At 47.6% G+C, this 21,406-nt stretch overlaps 1 protein-coding gene and 1 long non-coding RNA gene across 4 annotated transcripts in view; one reads left to right on the forward strand and one right to left on the reverse strand.

Moving 5' to 3' along the window:
- The window catches only part of BRD10 (bromodomain containing 10), a 108,616-nt gene extending 96,791 nt beyond the window's left edge, over nucleotides 1-11,825 (reverse strand). Inside the window, exons 1-2 of one of the 3 annotated variants that reach the window (XM_073345280.2) lie at nucleotides 10,260-11,824; nucleotides 97-297 (exon numbers count right to left, since the gene is read on the reverse strand). In XM_073345280.2, coding sequence (XP_073201381.2) covers nucleotides 97-297; nucleotides 10,260-10,786 — 728 coding nt within the window. In that variant the 5' untranslated portion in view covers nucleotides 10,787-11,824. Of the gene's footprint in view, nucleotides 1-96; nucleotides 298-9,838; nucleotides 9,947-10,259 lie in introns of all 3 variants that reach the window. The other 2 variants (XM_073345283.2, XM_073345281.2) reach the window with 2 other exon arrangements.
- A 661-nt stretch (nucleotides 11,826-12,486) lies between these two features.
- On the forward strand, nucleotides 12,487-19,744 carry LOC140912101 (uncharacterized). The gene is made up of 3 exons (XR_012159225.2): nucleotides 12,487-13,109; nucleotides 16,274-16,408; nucleotides 19,456-19,744. It is a non-coding gene; the product is annotated as an uncharacterized LOC140912101 (long non-coding RNA).
- The last annotated feature ends 1,662 nt before the right edge of the window (nucleotides 19,745-21,406 follow it).

Below are 21,406 nucleotides of genomic sequence, written 5' to 3' on the forward strand. Positions count from 1 at the left end.
CACAAAACAATAGGTGATGTATTTGGTGTTCCAGAAGAGAAACATTTGAGAAATGGAAAGGCAAGACTACAAAAAAAATTAACTTTTTCCTTTTACCTCTTTTCTTCTTTTGCTCTCTGTTGCTCTTCTTGTCTCAGAACCTGAACCATTATGGACTCAAAAATGCCTGTTGCCAAGCCTGCTAAACTGCGAGGTGTGGAACGACGCCTTGTTGAAGTGCATGCTGTTCCTTTCTCATCTTCCAACCCATAGTACCCTTTGGATGTTACTGCTATTGTTGTCTTCTCTCTCAAGTGCCTTGCAAAAAAAAATAGATCAATGCACAATAATTTTTCCTGACCAGCAGTAATCCACTACCTACACCTCTAAAATGTACAACTGGGTTAGGTCAGAAAAAACTGATATTGTTACAGTGTCATTACTATCCTCAACTGAACTGCCAAATTCTTCAGAGATCAAACAACCACTTCTTTACAAAATATTAAACTTACATGCCAAGACCTACACTATTAAAAATGGTGAATAGCTATCTCCTAAATAAATAATAATTAGATTTTCAAAATTAATTTCTACATTATATATTTTGTAAACATCTAGACACACAAATATTATATACTTGAGCTCAGATAAGGCCATTTTCAGAACATACAAAAGCATTCTGAAACAAAAGATTTGTTGCAAACTCAACAGGACAGATTGCCAAAATTTTAAATTTTAGATTACAAAATTGGGAATATTTTACTTTGAAATATTTAAAAAATGAAATAGCTGAAAACAAAAGAATAATCTTTTCTTGTTTTGGATTTCTCTCTTACACTGTGTTAGGAAACTCAAATGAAGTCATGAAGTTTAATGATAAAAAATACTTTTCACAACATTGTATTTTTATTCAATTAGTCATCATCTTAGATTGTCAAAAAAATCAAGAAAAATTACACACACTTCCTGGGTTACAAAACGTAAGAACCCAAACCACCACCAATTTCCCAGACTGGACCTAACAAAATAGAGAATGTCTTTCTCTACTACAAATGAATAGAGAAAATATATATACACAAGATATTAGAATTGTTAAAGACTGAAGAGTTAGAGGTTGTTTTGTAATGAGTATTAACAGCAAAACAGAGAAAACAAGCTACAAGTTAATAAAACTAGGCAATTATATTTTGTAAGCTAAGTGTAAATAATAGTAATTCAGGTTGTAAAATTTTATGAAGGCAAAAAATACAGATATTGGCTGCCAACATATTTGAGGACCTTTATTATTATTAATATATTCCCTAACATACTGATGCAGAAGTTTTGAGCACAAAGAATGCACAAAAGGGAGCTATTGTCAACAACAACAAAAACAAACTTCTCACATTCAGATTCATAGGGTGTGCAAAAGCCACAATGCCATTCCAACATCACTCATCACACTCAGGATGAACAGGAGAGCAAGAAGCAAAATATAGGTATTTATATAACACCCAAGTTAAAGCAATGTCTCCCCACTATCCCGGCCCGAACAGGACGCAATTAAAAGTGTAATCCTGGGAAGTGTCAAGAACGGAACATTCCCACCTGTACTTGTACACTACATTTACTTGTTCCTCTCCACTGTGAGCATAATAAAAAGATCCATATATTGGTCATTGATAGACAATACTGCAATTTACTCGGAGGATGTTGTTAAGGCCCACCTGCAAACAAACTGGATTAGCATGCAGCAGGCAACAACAGGGTAGCGCTGGCTGATGCAATGATCATCACACAATGCTTCACAGTCTGCATTGGTTCCCAAATGCATTTCAGGTCCATTTCATGCCCTTGATTCTCATTTTAAATGCCCTAATTTTACTTTTTAGACTGTAATCTCTTTTTTAGGATGTAAGCTCTGCAGGGCAGGGAGCTTGTCTTCCTATAGGTCTGTACAAAACCTAGTACATTCTAGGCCAGTGGTCACCAACTGGTTGATTGTGATCAACTGGTCGATCCTGGATGATCTCCAAGCAGGGCTGCCGCTGAGACAGGCTCCCTGCCTGCCCCGGCCCCACGCCGCTCCCAGAAGTGGCCACTACGGCCCTAGGGGTCTTCCTCCACATGCTGTTCCTGCTTGTAAGCACTGCCCCCACAGCTCCCATTGGTTGGGAATGGGGAGCGGTGGCCAATGGGATCTGCGGGGGCAGTGCTTGCAGAGAGGGGAATCGCATGGAGCCATGTGCCACCCACCCCCTCCCCTACAGGGAGCGTTGGCCCTTTCTGGGAGGGGCATGGGGCCAAGGTAAGCAGGGAGCCTGCCTTAGTGGCAGCCACACTGCGCTGCCAAACGGGAGCCGAGGGAGGTAAATGCTGCTAGGTAGGAGGCCACACCCCAACCCCGTGCCCTGAGCCCCCTCCCGGAGCCAGCACCCCAAACCAGCCCCGAGCCTCCTCCTGGAGCCAACACCCCATACCCCCTCCTTCACCCCAACACTCTGCCTCAGCCCTGACCCCCCTCCCAGAGCCAGCACCCTGTACTCCCTCCTGCACCCGAACACTCTGCCCCAGCCCAGAGCGGCCTCCTGCACCCAAACTCCCTCCCAGAGCTTGCACCCCTCACCCCCTCCTGCACCCCAATCCCCTGCCCCAGAGCCACCTCCCGCACTGTGAACCCCTTAGCCCCAGCCCAGAGCCCACCCCCCCTCCTGAACCCCAACCCCGTACCCCAGCCTGGTGAAAGTGAGTGACGGTGGGAGAGAGCGAGTGAGGGAGAGAGGCAGGGAGAAACGAGTGGGGCGAGACTTTGGGGGAAGGGGCGGGGTAGATCCTCGGTTGCCCTTAAATTCAAAAAGTGATCTTGGGCTTAAAAAGGTTGAAGACCACTGTTCCAGGCACTGCTGTAACAAAAATAATTTATCAGAATGGTTGCCACTTGCTCTGCAACCCCCACCCCACTTCTTATCCTCAGTGATAATCCTTTGGCTGCTGGAATCCAAATCTGAGCTCAGGAAATTTGGGACAAGACTATCCTCGGTGAAGAGCCCACGATTATGAAATACATATATACAGGAGATAAAGCTGAGTCCAATTCTAACCATATTTAGAGTAGTCCCCTAAATTACTCAACACAAAAGGAATGAACCACCAACCCAATAAACTGGCATAAAAAGAGAAGAAAGATTAGCTCTACTTACTACAGGGTAAACATTGTGAGCAACAAAGGAATCATCGGCATTTGTTAATTTGCTCCCTACCCCAACCTTGCCAGAACTCCTGTAGTTTCACCACACAATGTACCATGAGAAAACCCATGTACATTTTGTGGCATAAAAAACAGGTATCATTGTTTAACAATAAATGGTAAAATGAAGGCTGTGCTGCACCATGGGATGTCTATCCAGAATACTGAGATTAATTCAAACAAGCAGAGCTGCATGGACACAATGATTAGCAAGGAAAGTACCTTAATCTGGAATAACACAGTGGTGTGAACACACTTCAATTCAATGGAATTAAATAGCTTCACTTACAGCAAACAAATTAATTGGATATAACATCCTCACATAGACGTGGCCTAAGAGCTTGTCTACGTGAGAAGCTATGATGACTTAATCAAAACTGAAGTTAAGCTAAAGCACATTAGCTTCAAAACTTTAGTTACTTCATCTTAACTTTCTGGAGTGTCCCCATGTACACTAACTCTAATTACAGTGTGATCTAGAGTGGTGAAAGGAAGGAACAGAATTAGGTAGCAACTAGGCTGCCTAGCAATGAGATGAGTGCACAGGTGATTAACACAAGGTAATCTCTGATACTCCACCTTGCACAGGAGTTAGAGTGCTTAGCAGAAAAGCAATCCAGCACCTACCATTTGTATATATTTCACAGCCAATGCAGTACCAGAAGAAAGAACTAGTTATTAGATTTTTAACATCTTTAAATGCAGAGATGTGTGTATAATTCAAGTTGGGGATTGGATTACTGCCCACTACCCTTATAAAAAGTTTGTTCTTTAATCAAAAGTCATGCTTTCATACCCAAAGAATATTTTTATAACACATTGTGTGTTTAGGTTAAAAAACCTTTACTGCACAAGATCTTCACCACCTGTTTATCTGTATATTCACATGCCAGACAACTAGTAGGCAGCCTTCATTTTACCATTTATTGCTAAAGAATGATACCTGCTTTTTATGCCACAAATCTCAACAAAAATCCTTGTTAGCGTGATAGTACTGACAATTTTTTTCCTCCTTGGTTGCAACTGTTATGAAAATTTTCATATTAAAGCAATATGAATTTTCTTCTTTTACCTTCTTTTGTGTTCCATTCAAATATCTTTTGCAGCTGTGCAGTTTTCTAATATTTTATGACCAGTTTCTTCTCACTTTTACCTGACTTTTTGGGGACAGGGGGCTTTTGTGTTGATTTTAAATGTTTTGTATTTCATCAAGTTCAGCTGAAGCTTTAAAATTATACACATTTTCATCAGCCCCTAACTCTTAAGGATATTAAACAGTATGGTACCTCATTTAGCCAGTTACTGAGTGATTGCCAGTATTCACTTATATTCAGAAACAGAATTCAAGGTCAACAAATTCACTGTGTCAGTTTGTTTAGGAAGTGGTTTTCAGCGTATCTTTTAGATCTATAGAGAATTTGATTCTAAAATGCAACCTTATATACCAAAGGTTCCCAAAACATTTTTTGCTGAACCACTCTTCCAAGATTAGTGTTCCATGAGTACCCGCTTGTTTATAAGAAACAGATGGCCAAGGGGTCACCGATAGTCATGGGGGCTAGTATGTTGTGCCCCACACTTAGAAAACTTCTGTTACAGAGTCACCTCATTTCTTCACAGATATGAAATCATTTTTCTCTTTTCAGATGTCCCATATCTGACTGGAAAAGCCTTCTAACTGCAGAGAGCTAGACACAGTGCACCCCAAAACCAGTCTCCTGTGTTGTCTAAGGGGAGCTGCTTCAGATAATCACAAGCAACTAAGCCCCAATCCCACTAATGGCACTGGTGCAACCAAGTTCTCAAGCCAAGGCCTGAAATACACCAGTTAAAAAGCAAAAAGGTTTCTGGAGTAAATCATTGTCCCTGAAGTTGACCACCTTCCTCCAACCATTTCTTTCTACATGCTATTTTATGAATCCCAACCAAGCTGACTACAAAAATCCTGTACATATCCCTGCAGTTCAGTCCTGAAATATTTAATACAAAGATTCAACTTAGTGTCTGTTCATACCTGTGCTACTTTTAAAGAGTACAATACATTAGAAGTTGGCATCTTTCACCACCCAGACAAAACATCCGATTATATTGGTGAGAACACCCTCAATGGGCTTTTTTATTACTTCATCTTCTTGTAAACCTCAGATCCTATTCTCACACCATTCTCGTGTACACATCACTCAGGCTAGATGTAGTAATCTAAAGGCATTCTTCAATTCCTGTTCTAGAGATGCTCACAGTCCATTGCAGCAGGTGAGAAATCCAGGACTCAGCACTAGAAAAGTTTCTATATAGCTCTTTTAGAGTCTTCTGCCATTTTCTGCTATATTTGCCATTTTGGATTAACTGGGTTCCTATTTTTTCATCAGCAGTTTAGAATATGAATTTAACTAGATGTTGCAGCTATACTTTTATAACAATTATAGAATTAGGTCCCTCTGAGAAATTACTAACGTCCAAGTCTTCACTTATTACCCAGATTCCGCTTTCTTGAGGTTCAGTCATCATCATAACAACTCAGATGGCCTAATTTGAAGCTAATGTGATTACTCTTAGTACTAACACTACCTGTTTTTTCAAAATAGAGAAGTATAACATCCCTCATGATAAAACTCACTTGTTATCATTCCATTATTGTGACACTCTGTACCTCAAATTAGCATCCTGGAATGCCCATATTCACAGTGTCCTTTAACTAATATATGTTTTGTACAATGCATGCCTTGTGAGATATCATTTTAAAAGTCTTGATCTGTTGAATCTTAATATCCTGTTGAATTGTATGTACTATCATTGTATGTTAAGTTATGAAGTATTGCTGTATGTATTACTGAAATACTTTATGAGGTTGGGAGATGCCCACAGCTGGCCCTTCATAGGGACAAAGGAGAAACCATCACTGGCCAGACTGGGGTTAATGGCCCATCACGAAGAATCCACGATCCCAGAGACTTCTCAGAGAGGACACATATGCAATGGGCACTCTCCCAGGTCAGGGCAAGGATCTTTCTAGCAGCTGGAAGGAAGTATAAAAGAGATACAATGACATCACTTGGCCTCTTCTCTCCCCCAACCCCAAATCTCAACACCTGAAAGATAGTCTGGAAGACAATGACTTTGAAATAGGAAGATTGGTCCCAGGCTGGAAGGGAGTTCAGTATGAGTATTGAGAAGTGTAAACTGCCTGTAACTTCTACCAGGGTGAGAGACTGTTTGATTCAAATTTTGCTTAGTCTGTTGAAGTTAAAATTTAGACTGAATTTCTAAGATAACCAACTTTGATCTCTATGCCTGCTACTTATAATCACTTAAAAATCAGTCTTTCTGTAGTTAATAGATCTGTTTTATATTTTACCTAAAACAGTGTGGTTTTGGTTGAAGTGCTTGGGGAATCTCAGCTCAGATTACAAAGGCTGGGGCAGGTCCACTTTCCTCTAAAGAAGTGGCAATCTTATTAATGAGCTTGCACTGTCCATGGGAGTCTTGAGCAGTGTAAGACGGTATATTTCTGGGGTGCAAGGCTGAGGTGATTGGCTGGTGCCTCTTTCTGTATGATTCATAAGTGTTTCAAGGAACATTCATACAATTTAGCTAGGTGTGTGGCTCCAAATGCTAATGGCTGAGTGATTACAGCGCTTGGAGGGGTGTTTCTTCTTGTCACTGGCATAGCTTTGTGAGAGACAAGCCAGGCTAGAGAGCTAAGGAGGCACAGCGGTCCCACAGTTCCAGATTGTGCCCTGGGAATCCCTGTCACAATTATAAAGCCATTTGTAAAGGTATAACTGTGTAATCTGATTTGGTTAACGGGCCAAGCTTCGAAGGCCATATACTCAACTGGATGGCATATCTCTGTTTGTCTATCCACCTCAATGCCACATCTAATCAGTTTTAGGCATCAGTGGCCAGAACCCTGGAAAATCAGAAAACTGCAAGAGTGAAAATAGAGGATTCATCTCTGCAATTGCCTATTGATCAAACAAATGGTTGATGGCACTAATGCCTTCCAGCACAACAATACCTATATTTCATCTATGCCCAGCATCCCAATACAGTTTAACCTTGAATGACTTATCTCCTAGACAAATAATAATGATAGGGGAAGGTGGGATGTGACCGTGTACTCAGCCCCTTTGCATGGGAGAACATGGGCCCCTGAAATAGCAGGAAGAGGGAATGGGAGTCATACAGAACCCCTGGTGAAGAGGAAACTGGGGACCTTTGTATGGAGTGAGGGGAGAATAGGGAGCACAAGAAGCCTCATGAATGGGAACCTATACAGAGACATTGATTTGAGGGAATGGGAGGTGCACAGAGTTCCAGGCATAAGGGAAAAGATGAGGGGAAAGTTCCTGAAAGACGCCAATGGGAGGATGGCACACAGGGACCTTTTGTGTTACAACAGAGGGATGCAAGAAGTCCCTGATGTCCAATGACCTCAGCCTGCAGAAGGTACAAAGTATGTTACACCCAAGTAATGATTTATTTACAAACCATTATTATTCTAAACCATCAATAAATCTGAAGCTAGTCCACACACACAGTCACCAGGAGCTATCCACTTGCACCTATCTGAATTAATACTTGTATTGCAGGAGACACCCATAGATATTCCCACTAAGGACTGATTCATCTTTCACTGTCTGACCTGCACACCAGTTTCAGATACAGATTAAGAAGTCTAGCCTAAACTCTACTTTTGCTGATAAAAGAAACTTCTGAGAATGTGAAATGAAGAGGACGAAAAATTATTATTAAATTAAATCACTTTCTTCAGTTGTCTTGACTAAAGAAAGATGCTACTAGGGATATATATGCCTATCAATATTAAAAAGAAATCTGCTAAGGATCTATATGGTTATCGATATCATTGTGTCTGTTTCTCCTCCTTAGATTAGAGACTTCGGAGTAGGTACTGAATCTTCCTCTGCTTTTGTGGCACCAACCACAAAATTTATGGACCAAATGAAGTGAGGCAGGAGCGGTGGAAGCACCCTGAAAGTGGGGGGACCAGAGGCACCCGAATGGTGGCCCCACCCTCACACCACCTCTTCCCTCCCATCCCCCCAAGAGCCCACCCCACCCCTTTGCCCCCCCCCGAAGACCCTACCCCTTCATTCACTCCTCTCCACCCCATCCCCATCGCTTGCCCTTACATCCAGTAAAAAGTGCAGGGGCTATGGCACCATCCATTCCAGCACCCCTGAAGTGAGGTCTAATGCAAAGTTTTTATTTTGGTTCTATTCTTTGGCCCAGATCCACAAAGGGACTTAGGTATTGCAGCACCTAACTTTTAGGTGCCTAGAAAAAAATCCGTGGAACAACAATGGGAGCCACAAAACCTGATTTAGTTGCACCCTAGTCTCCCTATAAAATGCATAAGGAAAGATAGCACCTAAGAATGAGATCACAAAAGTCAACATGCTAGGCAGAGTGTGCCTAAACTAGCCAACAGGAGACGCCACGGAGAGGGTACTCAATCTCTTCTGCTGAAGATGTTCCACTGCGTATAAATACTTAAGAGTCACTGGGACAGAGAAAGAGTGAGAATGACTCTAACCCGGTGAAAAGGGCATCCACCCAGAAGGTAGAAGACACAGGCTCCATTCCCCCTGCTCCAATTACTATCTAAAGTAGAACAGCTTCAACAGGAAAGACTAAGGGGGATTCACATCAGACTATCCTACTGTCCAGTGGCTGAGGCACTCTCCTGAGAGGTGGCAGATCCCTGTTCCAATCCTTTCTCCATCACAGTCCCATCAGGAACTGAACCAGGTGAGAGCTCTAATCACTGGGATAAAAGATATGAAGTGAACACCACCACTTCTCCCACCCCCAATTTTGGCTCCACCCCCAGGCGCCCTCCTGCTTGCCACTTCACCCTTGACCCCAGCCCAGGAAAGCTGATCCTCTTCCAGGAAGCGTGTTGGGCCTGCGGCTTGTACTGGGGGGCCCCCAGGTGCTGGAGCCGTGCTGCCTGGCGCTCACGCCACCCAGCACTGGTCTACGGAACCCGGCTCTCCAGGGCTGGGGCCCTGGACCCCAGAAGGGCTGGAGGCTCTGCGGCTGCCCACCCTGTGCTTCGGGGAGCTGGGGGCACTGGGACTGGGAGCGCTGGGACCGCAGTGCCCAGGATTGGGGGTGCTTGGGCCACCCAGCAGTGGGGCCATGACACCCCGGGGCTGCAACACCCTGGGGTTGGGTCCTGGAGGCACTGGGGTTGCAGCACCTGGTGCTCAGGGGTTAGCGGCACTCAAGTGGGGCAGGCAAAAGCTGGGGTAGCATGGCTGGGGAAGCAAGGCCGGCGGGCACAAGGAGCAGGGAGGGGTTCGGGGTTCTGGTGGGAGCAGAAGGAGCAGGGAGGGTGGAGAGGCCTTGGGCTGAAGGGGCGGGCCCAGCCTCCCCCAAAGTTTTTGCACGCACCACGCATGGAATTTTTATAGCAGAAACGTAGGCACTGAGTGAATTTAGGTGCCTATCACATTAGACAGCAGCCAGGCAGGGGTTCTGTAGATCGTAGTAGTGCCTAACATTGAAGGTTTATGGATCTTTAGTGATATCTGTAAGTAAAATAACATTAGAATGCTTATTACTGCATCCTAAGTGCCAAACAAAATTAAAAGATGCATCATCTACCTCTAGCAGTAAAGCTCTCCTTTCACAAGGAGTTTCTCCAGTGGCTGTGCACCCTTTCTTGGTTCTACCAGTATCAAATATCCAAGAGGAAGTAGCTTGAAGGCAATACTAAAATAAACAAATACATTTTTTAGCTGTCATTAAAGGTGAGAGGCTTGGGCTTAACCCCTCCTTCAGAAACAAGTTTCCTAAGCACAAAGAGTTGAGCCCTAGTGTGCATGTGGTTTTCATTACATATTTGGGTCACAAAAAACAAACAAACAATTTAAGGAAAGTGAGGCAGAAAGTGACTTTTGCCAGGAGTTAGTCCTCAAACCCTATAAGGCTCCCACACAGGAGCGTACCCCATACCCACATAATTGGCACCTGTCAGAATCTCTTTGGTGTCTCAGGAAGACAGACAAGTGTTTGCTATACTTACCGGGACAGCAACGCCAGCTTCTGTTCTAGCATCATCTCCAGCTTCTGGGCCTGTTTGGAGAGCCAGTGATCCACTCCGTGCAACCGGTAACACGTCTCAAGCATTAGTCGAAAATCGGCGACGAAATCCGTGATCGCAGTGTACTGCCCATTGGAAAATCTCTCTTCCATCTTCAGCAGCCACATCCCGGCCGCTTGCTGTGGAAAGGAGTCGCTGTCGCTGCTACCTGCCAGGGAGGCGGTTCCTCCTTCCTCCGCGACCGCTGCCTGGTCTCCCTGGGGCTTCAGAAAAGGAGCCGTCAGTGGCCGGTGCTTCTCCAGCAAAAAATCACACAGGATCCGGTAACCCTGCTGGAGCTCCGGGCTCAGGTTCTGCTGCCAGCGGTAGCGAGGGCTGTTGTCCCCCGCATTCTCCTCCTCTGGCTGCTGCTCGTTCTCCTGTGGCGGGTCGCCGACTGGAGCTGCAGCCTCTGAAGCATCTCCGGCGGCCGGAGACTCCATGTCCCCCTCCGGCCGCGCCAGGCTCATGCACCCCACACACGCTGGGCCCGGGTTCCGCTGCTACCCGCCGGCGACCGAGCCTGGGACCGGGCTCCTCAGCCTCAGTCAGAGCCCCCTCAGGCCAGTCACTCAGCGGCCGGGCGGGAAGGCAGGCTCACCTGTGCACAGCCACACCGCTCAGTCCGGCCCTATGCCTTGGGGGCCCGTCCGCCCTCGGTGCCAGCCGGAGGGAAGGTGCTGCCTGCTTCCGGCTGTCTCCCATTCACAGTTCACCGAGAAGTTGCCGCGGTCTGTACCCGCGCCAGCCTCCCTCCCTGCCGGGGTCTCCGCCCGCCCTCGTAAGCGCCGAGGCAGCCGCTTTTGCTCTTTGTGCCTGGTTCCGTCGCCCGCCAAAGGGTCCGTGGCCTCCCCTCTCCCGGGTAACACGGAGGCTATGGCACATATCCGGGCATGTCTTCTGCCCGTATCGGCCTCCCTCTGTCGCGGCTCTGTCTTCCCCCAGCCAGCTAAGCGGGAAGGGGAAACCGCCCCCGCCAGCAGCCGCTCGGGTCTGGCCGGGCTGCCCCTACCTTGGCCCGGCGAGAGAGCCGAGCCGAGCCGGCCCAGCTCTCCCCTGGGCCCGGCAGAGGCTGCTGCCCCGCTCCCAGGCTGTGTCACCTCCCACGGGAGCTGGGGAAGCGGCCGCTCTCCGTGCCCGGCCCAGACTCCGCAGCCAAGCCCGGCCGGGGCCCCCTCTCCTCAGCCGCGAGTCGCACGGCGCCTCGGCCAGGCTGCGGGGCCTGGGTGCGCGGCGGCGGCCGGAGCGGAGCCCTGTCTCCGCCTGCAGCTGCCTGTGGGGCCCGTGTCTGCGCTCCGGGAGCGGCTCACGGAGCGGCGGGGACCGGCCGGGTGTCCCGTCCCCCTCCCCTCTACCCGCGGAAGGACATGGCTGCGGGCGGCGGCTGGCGCCGGCGGCGCTGTCAGTTAATGGCCGCGGAGGGCATCGGCTCGGCCCCCCGGGCAGGTTGGGAAGGGGCGAGAGAAAGAGAGGAGCCCCCCCAGTCCCTCCAACACGCATGCGTAATAGCAGCGGCGGCTGCGAAACAGTGCGCTGGTTGTTTTGGATGCCAGCTGAGATGCCGTCATTAGACAGCGACTTATTGTGGGACGGAGTGCGAATCTAAGGCACATGCGCAGTCTGGGGGCATTACCCATGGGTGGGTAAATCAGTGCGCGTGCGCAATCTGAAGACGGCGCACTGTGATGGCACTTGCCAGGGAAAGTGGGGCTGGCCTTAACCTCAGGGTAGAGCAGCTTGGCATCAGCCAGGGTGCTGCTGGAGACAGGTGCACCAGAGCTACCCCTTGCTGAAGTGGTGGTGTTTGCACGCTACGGGCAAGATGAGAATACTGCTGTCATCATTTTGCAGCTCAGCCACTGCAATGCCTCTGCTCTGGCTTTGGCAAATGCAGCCTTAGCCTGCTCGCCTCGCCTCAGCATGCTGCTGCATCGATCATTGTCGCTTTATATCCCTCCACGAGCTTCCCCCTTTACTAGCTCATCAAACAGAGCTGCTGCTGGTCACTGTCAAGGCCTGTCTCACCCCCAGCCCATCCTCTCTTGTTTGCTGTCAAAGCATCAGCACCCATCTCTGCTCAGGATGCTAACTTTAATTTTCCACTTGTTGCATTCTCGAACAATTTTGTGCTTCACACATTGTTCTATAATGGGCCTGAGAACAACAATATGGTCTGCAAATTATATCCGCGGTCTAAATCCTGCTTGTTTCTCTCTGTGTTGCAAGTCTATTTGTTTCTTCATACGTTCCAAGATGATGTTGCACATGATTTTCCCACGCATTAAGAGTAATCTGATTCCTCTCCAGTTATTGCAGTTGGTCAGGTCAGCCTTCTTTAGCTATTTTACAATACGGCCCTCCCTTCCTGTGGGTTGGGTTCTTTTCTCCATTCCATGTTCTATCCAAAAACACAAGGAAAGTCTGGAGGGTTATTTTGTCACTTGTCTTGCAAGAGGAGATGTGGATTGGTTGGAAGGGAGATCAGGATGTATGTCTTAAGCTGTGTCAGGTAAGGGTACCAGGTCTGTCTCGGCCAAATAGGAGCAATCGTGAGCTCTGTACTTTTTTATTTTTAGCAGGACCATCAGTAATAGAGGATTAGGTTTACATGTACTCCCAGTTCTAGTAGCTACTGAAGCACTCCTCTTTGAACATACTGAATAGTCACCATTTTTTGAATCAGCAATCTGAAGGTTAGCTACAATTACAAGTGTGCTTGTAAAAGCATTTGATTTGATTCTGAGAAACTCCATGAGGAACGAGGAATGTCTATGTTGAAGTCAAGCTAAAAAGGTAAGTCATTTTGTGACTCTGTCAAAGGAACAAGGATTTCATGTTTGACAACCCGATACTAATTTGAGGACATGACTGGGGATTTTGAAAGTCTAATACACTATGATTACTTCTGGGGGAATTCTGCGCCACTGCACAATGCAGAATTTTGCAAAAATTAATGGGTTTTTGCACAGAATTTCCTTCCCCCCCCCCCCACAGAAATGGGCTGAAGTGCTACTGGCTGCCACTAGGGGCCGCTGGACCCAGCAGAGCACATAGAAGACACTGTCAGGGGGAGGGGGAGGGAGCTACAGGGTTTCTGGCAGCTGCGGTTCCCCACACGCCCTGAGGGAAGGAGGTGGCAGTGCGCAGGAAATGCCACACAAGCCTGGTACTGAGCATCAGGCTGTTTCTCCCTCTGGATCCGTGGGCCCTGAGGAGTAGGGGGGTGGGTGTCTGGGCTGGGTGTCCTGAAGCTGAGGCTTGGGTGGAAGGGGTGCAGGTGTCTGCGCAAGGCAGGGCCCTTTGACTGGGCTCTGGTGGAGAGGGGTTGTGGGTGTCTGCCCCCCCATCTAGGCTCTGGGGGCAGGAGGGGCAGCGAAGCAGAACTGGGTTTCTTTAACTCTCTACTCCTGGGGGTATTTTTGTGTGTGTCTGTATTGTTACAGACATACTTGCTGACAGGTATTTTGAAATAAATTACCAAAATAATTGAAACTGGAGTGATTATGTAGTGTTATTTTTGACAAATAAAATGTGCAGAATTTTAAAATGTTGTGCGCAGAATTTTTAATTTTTTGATGCAGTATTCCCCCAGGAGTATATGATGTTAGGTTACCTGCTGCTGTCAAGGTTATATGATCTCACCAACGTGGGGTTCAATTGCCAGTGATTTGAGTTTTATTGAAGGGGATGGTTGTCACTCCACTATCAACAGGAGAGATTAGCGGGGGGTGGGGTGGGAGGATCACCTGGGTGATACTAGGTCTGGGTCAGTCAGATGTCCTTGGGGGAATGGGTAGAGAAGACACTGCCACAGCATAGGGAGTTTGATTTGTGTGCCAAGATATCAGCTGGACTGAGCTGGGAGCTGCAGTGGAGGGGTTTGATCCAGAGAACAGGTGGACTCAAGTGGCAGGTGAAGACCAACCCAGCAGCAATGAGGATGATGGTTCAGCCAAAAGGAATCAGAACCCAACCCGCTATTACTTTGCAGCACACACAGCATCAGTGACTGCAGTAAATGGTTAGTTCTTACTCCACAGGGAACAGAAAGGTTGGACAGGGGTTATTGGAACTATTAATTGGTCCAGAAAGCATTAATCTATACATTTAGGCTGTGCGAAGAAGTTACTCACCTTGTGCAGTAATGATGGTTCTTAGAGATGTGTGTCCCTATGGGTGTTTCACTGTAGGTGTGTCTGCGTCCCTGTACAGCTGATCAGAGAATTTTGGAAGTACTGTTTGTTGGGCCCACACATTTGCTATCTCGCCTCATGCTGCATCATGAGGCTAGCCAGCGCGCATGACCTAACTGTCCTCAGTTCCTTCTCCACCACAGAGTCATAAACAAGAACTCTGAAATAGAGGGGAGGAGGGAGGGTTGTGGAGCACCCATAGGGACACACATCTCGAAGAACCATTGTTACTGTACAAGGTGAGTAATTTTTTCTTCTTCTTCAAGTAATGTCCCTATGGGTGCTCCGGGATAGGTGACACCTGAGCAGTACCCCTCCTGGACAGCTGGGGCTTTGGAATCGGGTCAGTTACAGATGACAGTACTTTGGAACCGAAAATGGCATCAGAGGCAGAGGCCCCAGTGGTTGCGTAATGTTCTGCGAAGGTGTGGGCTGATGCCCATGTTGCTGCTCTGTAGATCTCTGAGATAGGGACATCCTTAAAGAAGGTGACAGATGAGGAGATTGATCTTGTGGAATGTGTACAGATGGAATCTGGAGGGGTCATGTTCTGAATTTGGTAGCACTGCATGATGCAATTTGAGACCCACTTAGTGTCTTTGGACTCATATTGCTGAGACCTTGGATCTTTCCACCATAGAGAGGAAAAGTCTAGGTGACTTCCTAAAGGCTCTTTTCCTATCAAGGTAAAATGCTAGGGCTCTCCTAACATCTAAGGTGTGTAACATAGTTTCCCTGTTATCTTGGTGAGGCTTGGGATAGAAGATTGGAAGGTGGATTGACTGATTCATGTGGAAAGGGGAGGCTACTTTAGGGATAAATTTTGGATGCGGCCTGAGAGTAACCTTGTTTGGAAAGGTTTCAGAGTAACAGCCGTGTTAGTCTGTATTCGCAAAAAGAAAAGGAGTACTTGTGGCACCTTAGAGACTAACCAATTTATCTGAGCATCAGCTTTCGTGAGCTACAGCATCTGATGAAGTGAGCTGTAGCTCACGAAAGCTTATGCTCAGATAAATTGGTTAGTCTCTAAGGTGCCACAAGTACTCCTTTTCTTCTTGTTTGGAAAGAATACTGTGTAGTGGGGATGCACCATCAAAGCTGCTATCGCCCCTATTCTTCTTGCTGAGGTAATTGCTATCAGGGAGGCCGTTTTCATTGATAGGTTAATGAACAGGTGGCCATGGGTTCAAAGGAGGGGGCCTAGTCAGCCCTTTCAGAACCAGGTTTAGGTGCCACAAGGGGGTAGGACGTCGAGGTTGTGGGAAGATGTTTATTATACCCTTAAGTAACCTTTTAGTGGTTTGATGTGATAGTACTGAGTACCCCTCTATGGGTTGGTGAAACGTTGTGATAGCTGCTAGATGGACCCTGAGAGAGCTTAGGGGTAACCTCAATTTTTTAAGGGTCAGAGCATATTCCCAAATATGTGGAAGATGCTGATACTGGAGCGATTTATTGGGACGTGAACCAAATCTGAAACCTGGATCATTTCTGCAGAAACTAAGTCATGTGGAGGACCTTCGACTGTGTAATAGAACCTTTTGTAATTCCCTTGAGTATGAACTTTCTAGGTGCTGGAACCATGCTTTGAGGTAGAGAATCCCCAAGTTGGGATGTAGGGTACACCTTTTGACTTGCAAGAGGAGATGCGGATTGGTTGGAAGGGAGATCAGGGTGTATGTCGTAAGCTGTGTCAGGTAAGGGTACCAGGTCTGTCTCGGCCAAATAGGAGCAATCGTGAGCTCTGTACTTTTTTATTTTTAGCAGGACCTTCAGCAATAGAGGAAATGGGGGAAAGATGCAAAGAAGGTCCTTGTCCCAGGGGAGAAGAAGAGCATCACCAACAGAGTACTGTCCCATCCCCGCTCTGGAGCAGTAGAATTGATACTTCTTGTTCTGGTAAGTGGCAAACAAGTCTGTGAACAATGTTCACCATCATGTGAACAAGTCGTGGACTATTGGCGGGTGCATTTCCCTCTCATGATCATATGTGAAAATAGGCGGCACAAAATGGAGGCTGGGGGAGGCTAAGCCTCCCCAAACTTCACACCGTGGGGTGGGGTGGAGGGGGGGCAGTGACAGGTTTGGAGTCCCCTGGAAAAATCTCCCCCCTCTCGCTCCACGCCACAGCCCCAGAGCTTTTCTGGTCTGAGGGCTGCAGCCAGGGGAGTGAGCCTTGTAGGGGAAGAGGCAGAGTGGGGGTGGAACAAGGGCAGGGCCGTGGGGGAAGGAGCAGAACAGGGGAGGGGCTCCAGGCTCAGAGCTCCAGCCAGGGTAGAGAGAGCTCCACCGTGCTCCGAGCCAACGCTGAGAGCTTGACCCTGACCGCAGCTGAGCTCTCAACCCCTGCCTCACCAGGGTCCCAAATGAGCTCTCAGCAACCATGGGGGTGCTGAGAGCAGTAAGCAGGGGTCTGGCCTTAGCCCGAAGAAGCAGGTCAGGGAGCTAGGGTCCCCAAGGGGAAGCTTCACTCACCGCCAGTGTGCGGGAATTTGCAACTGAGCTTGTACAATATTGAGTGCCCGGGACGTAAGCCACAGACAAGGTGACGTTGTGAAAGATGCACCAGTTCCATAGCCTCATTGCTTCCATACATAGGAAAAGTGACCTGGCCCCTTCCTGTCAGTTGATGTGGTACATGCAGGCAACGTTGTCTGTTCGGATCTTTGTATGTGATCCTGCTATCAGCTGGAGGAAATGGCCGCAGGCATTCCTGACTGCTCCCCGTTCAAGGAGATTGATGTGTAGAGAGATCTCCTCAGGTGATCATTTGCCTGGCGTTATGAGGCCGTTTAAATGTATGCCCCATCCTATGAGTAGTACGTCAGTGGTAAGGAGCAACGATGGTGATGTCTGCAAGAAGGGGATCCCTTGCATATATTGGCTGGGTTCTTCCACCGAGTTTTTGATCCTGATAGGTAGTGACAGGGGTTTGTCCGACTGTCTCTGTATGGTCTGTAAACTGAATTGAACCATAGTTGGAAGCATTGCATGTGGCGTCTGGCATGCGGTATCACAGCCGTGCCCACCACCATATGCCCCAGCACTTGGAGGCAGAGTCTGGCTGGTACATGAGGACTGCACTGAGCTGTGTCTCTAAGTGAGACCAGGGATAGGAACCTGTGTTGAGGTAGGAAGGCTTTGGCCTATACAGTGTCCAGGTTGGCCCTTATGAATTCCAGCCATTGCACTGGCATAAGGGTTGATTTCTGGGAGTTGATCTGGAGGCCCAGTTCTGTAAACAAATGTATCATGGTGTCGATGTCTCCTCAGAGCCCAGTTGCTCCAGGAGGCTGATTGAGCCAATCATCCAGGTACGGGTAGATCATTATTGCTTGTGAGCATAAGTAAGTGGCTACCACAGAGAGAACTTTGGAAAATACTCTCTGAGCCTCTCAGGGTTCCCTCCCCACTCTGAACTCTGGGGTACAGATGTGGGGACCCTCATGAAAGACCCGCTAAGCTTATTTCTACCAGGTTAGGTTAAAAACTTCCCCAAGGCACAAATTCCCTTCCTTATCCTTGGACGATATTGCTGCCACCACCAAGTGATTTAGACAAAAATTCAGGGAAGGGGCACTTGGAGCCCTATCACCCCAAAATATCCCCCAAGCTCCTTCAGTCCCTTTCTTGGAGAGCCTTGAGAATAATATACCAACCAATTGCCTTTAATATAAATACAGACCAGACCCTTTATCTTTAGGACACTAAAATCAATCAGGTTCTTAAAAGAAGAACTTTATTATAAAGAAAAAAGTAAAAGAATCACACCTGCAAAATCAGGATGGAAGGTAACTTTACAGGGTAAATAAAAAGATTTAAAACACAGAGGATTCCCTTCTGACTCTGCTTCCCAGTTACAAAACAGGAATGAAATTACCTCTTAGCATAGGGAAAATTCACAAGCTAAAACAAAAGATAATCTAACGCATTTCCTTGCCTTACTTACAATTTTTGTAATCTTAGATGAATCATTTAAGGTATGCTTTCAGGAGATGTTTTACCTACCTGGTCTCGCCCTCTGTCCGGAGAGGGAACAAACAAAGAGAGCACAAACAACCCCGCCCCCGATTTGAAAGCATCTTCTTTCCTTATTGGTCCTTTTGGTCAGGTGCCAACCACGTTATTTGAGCTTCTTAACCCCTTACAGGTAAAGATTCAGTACAGCTGCTCAGGAGGGATTTTATGCTACCCTTAGCTGTATGTTTATGACAGGACCAATGAGAGTCCGAAGGAGGGCCCTGTACTGGTAATGGTCGTGTCCCAGAGTGAATCTGAGAAATCGTCTGTGAGTCGGTAGTATTGAAATATGAAAGTAGGCAGCCTTTAGGTCGAGGGCCAAAAACAAGTCTCCCTGTTCCAATCATTGAATGATTGTTGATAAGATGATCATCTTGAACTTCTGAGCTTTGAGGAACTTGTTGAGAGCTCTGAGGTCCAGAATGGGTCTCCAACCTCCCTTTCTTTTGGGTATTAGGAAGTAACAAGAATAGAACCCCTTGCCTCATAGATGATGAGGTACTGGTTCTATAGCGCTTAATTTCAGGAGTCAGTCTATCTCCTGTTGCAGTAAACTCTCATGAGAAGGGTTCCTGAAGAGGGACGGGGAAGGGTGTTGTGGAGGAGGTAGAGAGGTGAACTGGATGGAGTACCCAGATTGGACAATCTCTAGGACCCATCTATCTGACATTGCAGAATGCTGCCAAGTGGTGGCCAAATAGGTGCATGGTCATAGATAGTAGTGGGGAGTGGTCTTGTGGTGTCTCAATCTGACCATCAAAAGTGGTGCTTAGAGGCGGGGGCTGGGTTGAAGATTGTGGAATGAACGGCTTACGTGTTGGGAATTTTCCCCTTTTTCTTTGGGGCTCATAAATGGATCTGTGATGGGAATTAGGACAAATAAGGCCTGTGTTGGGATTGCAGGCTGAAAATCTCTTTTGTTCCAGTGTATAGATTCCCAGTGACCTGAGGGTGGCCCTAGAATCCTTCAAGGTGTGGAGGAAGGCATCTGTCTTCTCAACAAAGAGCCTCACACCCTCGAAGGGGAGGTCTTCCACCATGGTCTGCACCTCCTTCTGGAATCCTGATAAGTGGAGCCATGATGCCCATCTCATCATCACAGCCAGAGAGATGGATCTGGCTGCCCTGTCAGTGGCATCAAGGGCTGAGTGATGTTTTTGCCACCAGTTGACCCTCCCAAAAGATGCCTTGAAGGATTCTCACCCTTCCGGCCGCTTACCAGTAAAGTCATTCTGTTTATTGTAATTCGTGTAATCGTATTTGCTGTGAGAGCCTTGAGAATTTACAGCATCCAGGAATTGGGTGTCAGGTGGGAGAAAAGGAATTCTGATTCATTGGCGAGAACATAATATTTCTTGTCTGCATGCTTGCAAGTTGGGGCTACCGATGCCAGGATTTGCCACACTGTTGTAGCCGGATCCCTCGTTGATTGGGAGGGTAATTTTTGAGGAGGTGGTGTGTGTCTTTGATCTCCTCCAGTATGTGGAGGGTATCTGCTACTCTTTTTGCCAGCTCCTGGAACAGATGAAAATTGTCTGACATGGATGGGGGTAAGGGCATGCCTGTCTTGTTTGGGGCAGAGGAGGATATGGCTTTAGGTGTTACCTCTTCCTCTGTGTCCCATTCTTGCTCCTCCGTTTCCCGAGGCTCTGAGGCCCTCGATGCTGTGGCTGAAGGAGCGTGCCTGGAGAGTTGTCAGGCAATGCTTAAAGCTCACGAGGCAGGCTAGCAGTGTGCTACCCAAGGATCCCAGTATGGTTATTGCGGTGGCATAGCACCTGGTGGAGGTGCCCATGGATGGCTGTACCAAGATGGTGGTGGTGCCACCATCTGCTAGTACATTCCTGGACCCTCTTAGTAGTGGGTCCCATATGGAGCTTGGAAGGAGTGCTGTGAAACCTCCTCAGGCTCACTATCCGACCCCTGACTTGACAGTGGAGAGCCATGGCATGATTGCAGGGATATGCCCCTTGCCCAGCCAAGGCTCAGTGCCATGATTTCGGTACTGAGGGGTGGAGAACTGGGTGTCTCCGTCATGCCCAGGTCACTGGCCTGATGGAATTCCACCGATGCCAATTGTCGTGGTAGTGGTGCTGGGGAAGATGGAGACCTCATTTGTACCAATCTCTACGGTGCTGAGTGGGCTATTGTCACTGGCAGTACCAATGTGGATTCGCGTACTGGGAGCGTCTCCTGAGGGTGTTTGCCCTCTCAGCATTGAAGATTCAGTGCCCATGGCCAAAGGGTCTGTGGGCCCATCAGTGGCACCGGATACTGACCATCGCTGTGAGGCATGGGTACCAGCTTGTGGTCCCAGTGCCAGCGGTGCTGAGGATACCGAGCTAGATGGTGATCGCTTACGGCTATTCCTGGGCTCACTGAGGGGACTTCCCACTCTATTTTTTTACTTGTGGGAGGAGTCCTCAGTCTGTTTCGTTGACCCACTATTCTTCAAAGTTGAAGGCTGAGGGGAAGACTCATACCCACCGGAAAGTTGGGGTCAGAATACTGCCTCCATAAAGATGATTTTTTTGGCAAAGCTCTCTGTCTTTGCGGGATCTTGGCTGGAGCTGCTGGAAGAGGGAGCACTTTTGTTGGATGTGGCCCTCGCCAAGGCAGCGGGTGCACTTGGAATACTTGTCCGCAACTGGGATCGCCTCACTCCAAGTGCAGCTCTTCTTAAATCCTGGAGATCTGGGCATACCCTTGTCCAGGGGGGTGTCCCGTCCCCCCCAGCACCGGGGGTTGACAAAGGAATGAAATCCTTCCTTCCTTCTTTTTTTTAGGCAACAGCCAAATAAAAGTAGAATGAGGAAAAGGAAAAAAAGAGGTTTCAAAGGAAGCTAAAAATCGAAGTTCTCCGATCAGCAGCACAGG

Source organism: Lepidochelys kempii, chromosome 5 (genome assembly GCF_965140285.1).
Source record: "Lepidochelys kempii isolate rLepKem1 chromosome 5, rLepKem1.hap1, whole genome shotgun sequence".
Taxonomy (NCBI): domain Eukaryota; kingdom Metazoa; phylum Chordata; order Testudines; family Cheloniidae; genus Lepidochelys; species Lepidochelys kempii.